The sequence below is a fragment of the Rana temporaria genome, chromosome 4 (assembly GCF_905171775.1).
Source record: "Rana temporaria chromosome 4, aRanTem1.1, whole genome shotgun sequence".
Lineage (NCBI taxonomy): Eukaryota > Metazoa > Chordata > Amphibia > Anura > Ranidae > Rana > Rana temporaria.
The window spans coordinates 385,681,124-385,690,209 of NC_053492.1; the positions used below are offsets into that span (position 1 = coordinate 385,681,124).

The 9,086-nt window shown below is 44.0% G+C and overlaps 1 protein-coding gene across 1 annotated transcript in view; it reads right to left on the reverse strand.

The window, feature by feature from the left end:
- FBLN7 (fibulin 7) overlaps positions 1 to 7,646 on the reverse strand; it is a 158,459-nt gene extending 150,813 nt beyond the window's left edge. The window contains exon 1 of the mRNA XM_040351083.1: positions 7,094 to 7,646. Coding sequence (XP_040207017.1) covers positions 7,094 to 7,168 — 75 coding nt within the window. The 5' untranslated portion in view covers positions 7,169 to 7,646. The remainder of the gene's footprint in view (positions 1 to 7,093) is intronic.
- Between the last annotated feature and the right edge of the window lie 1,440 nt (positions 7,647 to 9,086).

Here is a 9,086-nt window from a genome sequence, read left to right on the forward strand (position 1 = left end):
AGCAGCTGGCTAGTTTGCTGCCCGGATCGGAGCAAGGTACGTCCGGCACTTGTCTCTTGTTGTTGCTTCTTCTGTCATGCCTCCTGTTTCTATGGTGTCTTTCTCCCCCTCCCTTCCTCCTCTCCCCCTCCCTTCCTCCTATCCACCTCCTCCCCCCCACCCCCTCCCCCCATATTCCTCCTGCTTTGCCTCTGTTGGCATCACCGGGTTCCACAGTGGTGGGTGGGCTGGGGGTCGGGCTGGGTGCCCCGGCGGGTGATAGGGGGGACGCCTTTGGGGGGCTTTCAACGCGGGTGCAGCGTTCATGCAGCAGTGGTTTGCTGCCATGTTTCAGGGTTGTAGGGATTTAGCGAGTGGGGGGGCTGGGTTGCCCCTCCCCCTTCCCCGGTAGCTACGGTTGTGGCTTGGCTGCTTACTACTCCTTCAGTTGGGTCGGTTTCTGCGGGGTCAGTGGGCGTGGTGGCTCCAGTAGTGGGGGGTACTTCGCAGGTGAGTGGGGTTAGCTTGGGGGTGCCACAACCTGCTGTTCCGGTTTGCGAACCCAGCGGGTGCGGCGCCGAGTGTGGTTCCCCCTGTGGTGGTGGGAACGACTCAGCTTTGGCCATTTTCTTAGGGGAGACGGGGTGCATTTGACCTCGGTGGGGATTGACATGTGGGTCCTGGGGCGGTTTGCAGCGGGCCTTAAGGCTGTGGTGGGGGTATGGGGTTCCTGAGGGTTGGTTGGTGGTTGTTAGATATATATTGGAGGTAGATATCAGAGATGGTTGGTAGGGTTTGGGGCCTGTCTCGGGATGGGCACCTTCCCTATGTGGTTAAGCTGGCTATTGGTCAATCGGGCTGAAGAGTGAAGGAACGATCAAGTCATTGTCTCGGAGCTGGTGGGAGCACGGCTAGAGGCCAGAATACTTTGGTGATGGTGGGCAGCCGATGACATAGCATTCTTTACCTTCTCTCAGGAACCTCTTATGCAGTAGTTAGAAAAAGTTCTTTGGGTCAATAAAAGTTGTTTAGGTTTACATATATACATGTATTTAAAGATTATATTTATTTATTAAAAATTGTTAATTTTATAAGTTTATTTTATGTTATCTTTTGGAATTAATAAAGGGGCCTTTGTTGGCCAATTAAACCAGAAGGTGTCATGTCTTTAATCTAATGGTAAGGGTATGTAAGGGGTTTCAACTAAAGGGGTTATGAGCTAGGACTCTAGCAGTGCACCAGTCATGGACACAAACAGAATATAATTCCTGCTAAATCTAAAAGATAAAACTGTATTTAATTAATAAAGTTGTGTGTGTGAATGAGATCTTGGGGCTCATTCACATGGGTGCTGTGGCCTGTACAGTGTGAATCAGTGGTTTGTTTATGTGGCTGCAGGCACCTGGAGTTGTGTGCAGGCAACCTATGTTATGCTATGGGGATGCAGCAGCTGTACAAACACAACCGCGTGTCCTAATTTGACAGGTGTGTGGGTGCAGGTGTAGGGCTTTGGGGCCACTCATCCACACTTGCACACTTGTCAGATTAGGACCTGTGGCTATGTTTATACAGCTGCTGCGTCCCCTTCGAGTAACAGACGTCTCCACCGTATGAGCAATCCACTCATTCACATGGCCAAAGTATCTGTGTGAGTGAGTCCTTAGGGATCATAAAAAACTTGAGGTTGGGGAACGGTAAAACTCCACAGTTTAGCTGCGCTTTTACCACCCACCAACTATTACCTGCTTTAGCAATGGATATTGGTGTATACATGCCACAGCCATGATGCTATGCTTTGCAGTCATGGAAAAAATTATTCCCCCCCTCGAAAAAGACCCATTCTGCTCTGCAGGCACCCTGCAACCTCATGCAAAAGGGTTAAAGCAGTTGGTTAGGAAGCAATTTTTTTTAACTTCCCTGTTCGGGTGGGGGGCTTTGGTGAAATATCAGGGGTCTTAAATCACTTTTGAGGCAGAAAAAGGGAATGAAGACCTAGATTCTTCCATCCCCTTCTCTACAGCCTTATACAGTTTACAATCGGTACAGATTGCTCACTGTATTCTTTCAGGAAAGGTGGGGGCTATTAAATACAACATATTTTCCATCCCCCCCCTCTCTCTCTCTCTCTCTCTCTCTCCATCTGAAAATGTGTGCCCTCAACAGCTGGCGACCAGAGGGAGGGATAGAAAGGCAAGCCGGCGGTGAGGAAAAGGGCACACAGCGGTGCCTGAACAGCAAGGGGGTGGGGGTGATCTGAGTAAAGAAAGGGGGGTGAGAGTGCACATAGTAGAACTGATCCCCCTGCCTGAAGCAGTAGGGAGGGAGACTAGGAGAAGCTAGCAGCGCTGCTGGGGGAGCCACAAGAGGATCGCTATCAGCTATAAGGCAGTACAGCTGGCCTTCCTGCTTGGCAGGTGCCTGGACCCCCTTTTTGAACTGATAGAACCCAGGCCTTCTACAGGAGGGCTAACTGGCTGTACTGCCTTATCAGCGGTCCTGCATGTACTGTACATTAGGTATGCTGTATTATTTTACCTGTACCACTTTAACAAAAAAAATACCTACGAAACCAACCTTGCTCACAAAAATGCGCTGATTATGATATAACATCCTAGTAGGAAAAATAACTATTGTACCGCTATTGTTCTTGTAGTATATATTTTGCTCTGACATTTTGAGTTGTATAGTATAGGAAAAAACTGCGCTAACCAAAAAAGCAAATAACATCAATAAAGATCAAAGGCAGCAATTAAATGCGATAAACACAGACAACATAATACAAAAATAAACTGCGCCAATGGAATAGACCAGCAATATGATGCCAGGCCGGTACTCAATGAAATAAACAAAAGTCTCTAAACCCCCAAAAAGGTGTAAATGGGGATAAATAAAATAAAGTAATAAAGTCCCAAATTGATTAGATGAGGGGTCACGGCGGACCCTACGAAAGCAGGATGAAACACACACCACCGTGCAAATGACTTCTTGTGAGGAACCACCACCTAATGGAAAAGGTTAATAGGCCTATAGAAATCCCATCCACGGACTGGGGCACCGAACACAGGGAGATTCCAAGAGCAAATCTGCAGGATGTAATCACTTCCTTATAGACGATCGGGTCCTCGTTTCATGGATGTAAAAGAGACGGATCAATAACTCTGTATAAAATTTATTAAAAGTAAGGACAAAAACGTACTTACACAGGTAAAGTATTTAAAAGCATGTAAAGTTGCCGGCCGGCACTAAGGAGCCCTTCCTCCAAACGTACAACGTGGTGACGTCAGTGTGCGCCGTCCAGACGCGTTTCGTCATCAACAGACGGAGTTACACTATTGGTCCGTCTCGTTTACATCCATGAAACGAGGACCCGATCGTCTGAGGAAGTGATTACAGCCTCCAGATTTTCTCTTGGAATCTCCCTGTGTTCGGTGCCCCAGTCCGTGGATGGTATTTCTATAGGCCTATTAACCTCTTGGTTGCGGTAAGCGGCTTTCCATTAGGTGGTGGTTCCTCACAAGAAGTCATTTGCACGGTGGTATGTGTTTCATCCTACTTTCATAGGGTCCGCCGTGACCCCTCATTTAAATCAATTTGGGACTTTATTACTTTATTTTATTTATCCCCATTTACACCTTTTTGGGGGTTTAGAGACTTTTGTTTATTTCATTGAGTACCGGCATCATATTGCTGGTCTATTCCATTGGTGCAGTTTATTTTTGTATTATTTTGAGTTGTATATTGCCTATTTTATGTCTAGTTTGATGATGAACCCACAAAATATTTTTTTGTTAGTGAATTGTGAAAATGAATACCAAAAGTGTAAGTTCAATTTATGCCACTTATTTATCATACATCTATGTAGGTAGGATGTATTAGATGTATACCTTATGTTTGCTACACTCCCAATTTTGTCACAAAGTAGTGCATGGTCTTTCATAACATTGATTGTAGCATGTGTAGCCTTTTATGCTGTACTGTATTTACTATATAACCTCGCAAATTATGTTCTTTTTTCCTCACTCAATAAAACCAAATCATCCAAAAATATCATATGTATTGTATTGTTGTGTTCAATGGATACAGCATTAATACATTGTAAATCTAATACCCTACCACTTACTACCTAAACTCATACCTCCCAACTTTCTAGGGGGGGGGGGGACACCTTTTAGCACACAGTATGTAGGCAAATGCCATGGCCCCGGTTACATGGACCAGAAAATAATATGCCTAACCTCACAGTTATTTTTGACCTCTATTTTTCCTATACATTGGCTTTGCAAAATACAAATCCAAGCTAAAGGGTTTAGTGCACTTTTGGAAATAAAATGGTACATTTTGTATAGAGATGTACACATCAGACCAAGATAAGGGACAACTGAGCCTACACGAAGGACAGAGGAAATTGGTCTCTAAAGAGGGCTAGTCTCTCCACTTGAGGGTCTGTTGTTGGCTATGTAAACTGTCTATAAAATCTATTTATTAGACATCTGTTCTCCTGATCAAAGTTAGATTTTAGCTTCTTATATCCAGGTTTGAAACATCACTTAACTCACTAAAAATCTAAACTTCTGATTGGTTGTTTTTTGCCTTATTTAGCTGGATCTTGTATATACACTATAAGTGTATTCAAGGCAACGCCCCCCCAATATCTATGCGAAAAAATAAAAGCCCATAACCCCAATCGCATTCTGCGATCCACCAATCAAAACCTACTCCAGATACCCAAAGCCAGATACAAGTCCAAAGGAGATCGAAGATTTGCAGTCCAAGGTCCCCGCCTGTGGAATGCACTACCAACCACCATCTAACTGGAGTCGGACCACTTGGCCTTCAGGAGAAAGATTAAAACCCATCTTTTCTGAGGTCAAGGGGTTCCTTACCCATGAAATGGATACAGCGCCCAGAGGCGATTCAGTTTGCATGTGTTGCGCTTTACAAGTCTCTCACTCACTCACTCACTCACTCACACTATTACCAAAAGTATTGGGACTCTTGCCTTTACACGTACATGAACTTTAATGGCATCCCAGTCTTATTCCGTAGGGTTCAATATAGAGTTGGCCCACCCTTTACAGCTACGGACTAAGACTGGGATGCCATTAAAGTTCATGTGCGTTTAAAGGCAGGAGTCTCAAAACTTTTGGTAATATGGTGTATACGTGATCTGGCTCTTCCAGGTAGGGGGCGTGAATGCGTGCTGTTGGTGGCTGGCTCCCACTGTGATCACACACAGCAGGAACCCAGCGGGGGTGGGTACGGCAGCCTCGATGTCCACCAGCACCCGCCAATCCCCTGCAGAGAGGCAGAACAGCAGTCTGTCTATGTAAACAAGGCAGATCACCATTTTGACAAGAGGGAAGACATGGATCCTGTGTCTATGCAAAGCGGGGACTAGGATCCATGTCTTCGCCTATTAAAAGCACCTACCACAGTACATATAAACACTGGTCAGGCACACATTTAACCCTTCGATCACCCCTAATGTTAGCCCCTTCCCAGCCAGTGCCATTAGTACAGTGATGGTGCATTTTTTTTAACACTGATCACTGTATTAGTGTCACTGATCCCCAAAAAGTGTCAAAAGTGTCAGAATGTCTGCCGCAATATCGCAGTCCCGCTATAAGTCACTGATCGCTTCCATTAATAGTAAAACAATAAATAAAAATATCCCATAGTTTGTAGACACTATGGCCCGGATTCTTGAAACACCTATGCTGACGTATCTACAGATACGCCGCGTAAGTGTAAATGTGCCGTGTTGTATCTCTGCGCCGTACCCATATAACTAGATACGCCTGAAATTAGGCTTCATCCGACCGACGTAAGTTTCCTACGCCGTCGTATTTTGGGTGCATATTTACGCTGTCCGCAAGGGGCGCTCCCATTGATTTACGTGTTGAATATACAAATGACTAAGATACGCCGATTCACGAACGTACTTGCGCCCGTCGCAGTAATATACGCTGTTTACGTAAGGCGTAAATCCGGCGTAAAGTTAATTCACCTATAGGAGGCGCATCCCATGCAAAGGTATGGACTACAGAACAGCCGTCGTATATTTTACGTCGTTTACGTAGTACTACGTGAATAAGGCTGGGTGTAGGTTGCGTTCAGTGATTCAACATATCTTAGGCGTTCGTTCTGACGTGATTCTGGGCATGCGCACTGGGAAGCGTCCACGGGACGGCGCATGCGCCGTTCGTTCGGCCCATCATTTGCATGGGGTCACGGTTCATTTAAATGGATCACGCCAACCGTCCACCTACTTTGGATTAGGCGGGCTTACGCCGCATAATTTACATTACGCTGGCGCAACGTAGGGAGCAAGTGCTTTGTGAATACTCTGCTTGCCTCTCTGTGTTACGTCAGCGTAGTGCATATGAAATGCGCTACGCCGGCAGAAAGATGCGCCGATCTACCTGAATCCGGCCCATTAACTTTTTCGCAAACCAATCAATTATTATTATTATCATTATTTGGATTTTTAACAAAAATATGTAGCGGAATACATATTGGCCTAAATTTATGAGGAAATTCGATTTCGAAAAGAAAATTATTGGATAGGTTTTATAGCAGAAAGTAAAAAAATTTGTTTTTTGTTTTTCAAAATTGTTGGTCTTTTTTTGTTTATAGTGCAAACAAAAAAAACCGCAGAGGTGATCAAATACCACCAAAAGCTCTATTTGTAGGGAAAAAAGGACGAACATTTTGTTTGGATACAGTGCCACATGACCACGCAATTGTCAGTTAAAATAATGCAGTACTGTAACACAAAAAAAAGGCCTGCTCATGAAGGGGGGGTCAAGTGGTTATGTATGATTGATGAAGTTATTACATTAAAGTCAAGAACATCTTTATAAACCTATAAAAATGGAACAATGGAAAATTACGTTTTATCGCCATAGTCAAAGAAAGAGGTGAGAAAAACATTTTTATAAACCTATAAAAAGTAATTTGGGAACATTTTACAGTTACAGTGTCATCTTACAATATGAGTCAGGTTTAATTGTTGACAGCATACAAAATTGTCATATTTTTGAATGCAGATTCATAACTCTACCTACTTCATAAACCTTTTTATAATGTCTGCATAAGTTAAAAAATTCCTTACCTGCGCTGCCTGCGACTCCGGAAAGGCTGTAAAACAAAGGAGAAAAAGTAGACTGTACTGAAATCCAGAGGTCATAGTGACAGATCTTCAGAGCAAAATCTATTCAGGCTGGAATATTAATAAAACCAAGTGCTTCTTTTCTTGATGTTCCTTGCCTGAGTTTTCCTCTAGGAGTTGTCTTTTATGTACACCCAAAAATTCAAATAAGACGGTATGACCACTAGTAATGCAGGATCAAGACTGCATGTTAATCATGCTGAAAGAGTCTGTAGCAATCCACGCTGAGCCTGCTCCCAGAATACAGCCTTCTGCAGCAACTGTTGACACCTAAGTTACTGTTTGTACCTTACGGAGTCTCACTATATCCCTCCCACATTTTTCCTCTCTTCAGGGATATTCAGTAGGTGGAAAAAGACACTGCCTGGAAAGAGTACCCAGCTCCTGACAATGCCAGTGCAAGTTTCTACTTCTCCTCTCACATCCAGCATGAAAAAAAAAAATACCCCTGGAATTTAGTTCAGTCTTCTTGTATTTGAAGAGGAGAGACAGGATGTGTTCATTCATACAATCACACTCTCTGCTGAGCACAAACTATTTCATTTAAATGCAAGAAGCAGAAACAACTATTCCATTGCCTTGTTATGCTGCATAATTATGCAAGACTATGTAATTCAGCAAGATGACGAGTAAGACTTCCAAGCTAGGAACTATTAAAACTAAGAAAAGGGTTATAGCTTACGTATGGCTTTATTTGACTTAAGCCTCGTACACACGCATGGTTTTCTCGGCAAGAAAACTGCTGGCAGAGCTTTCTTGCCGAGTAAACCGTGCGTGTGTACGAGACTTTGAGGTTTCTCGTCAAGAAAACTGCCCAGAATCTCGACAAGAAAAATAGAGAACCTGCTCTCTATTTTCTTGTTGTGAGATTCTCGGCAGTGTTTTCCTGCCGAGAAACCCAAGCGTGTGTATACTTACCTCTCCATGGAAACCCGCGAAATGACTTGGACGCATGCACGGTAGCTTCCAAGGCATAGGTAGGGTGAAGCAAGATGGCGGCGATGGTATCGAATGTGACGAGTGCATGCTCGTCGTAGTCGATGACGTCACCGCGTTCGTGCCATTCAAAAGAACGGTGGTTCTTTTGAATTGTGTGTGTGTGTACACTCGGCCGGCAAGAGAATCTTGCCAGGAATTTCGTCAGGAAAAACAACGTTTTTTTCCTGACGAGAATGCAGGCCGTGTGTACAGGGCTTTATTGATGGTGGTTGATTAAAGGCTGAAAAAATTCACTTTGAACCAAGTAAAAAGAGATGGCAAACCTGGTCCATAAGGCCTTAATATATAAACAAAAAGTGTTGCTCAAACAAAAATGCATAAAGTCATTGTATAATAATTATAAATAATCCAGCGTATAAAAAGTCCCACAAAGAAAATAGTAAAAGATATGTGGTTCCAACAGCCAAAAGATTGAAGATGGATGTTATCTCCTTCCCTTCACAAAAGAGGCCAATCACCAACACCCTCATAAGATGTCCTCTTACCAGAGTTTGTGGGCCCCCTGTATATATGGGTCAAAAGAGCTTTTGGGGACTCGCTCCCTCTAGCAGTACTTGAACCGAACAGCAAAACCTCTTTTCTCCCTCCACACTACAGTGGAACCTTGGATTACGAGCATAATCTGTTCCAGAAGAATTCTCATAATCCAAAGCACTCGCATATCAAAGCGAGTTTCCCCATAGAAGTCAATGGAAATGAAAATAATTAGTTCCGCATTGACTTCAATGGCATGCAATACCACATGTGGTCAGAGGTGGGGGGCGCCAGAGAGCCTCAAAAGGGTCAGAGGACAGCTCGGCTGACCTCGGAAACCTTTGGAAAGGCTTGGGAACTGCGTATTTCCGAGTATTTCCGATCTGGTCCGCATTACTGCACACCCCATTAGCTTGAATTCTGCTCGTTTCGCGAGACAACTCTCACAAACCGAGTCAGAATA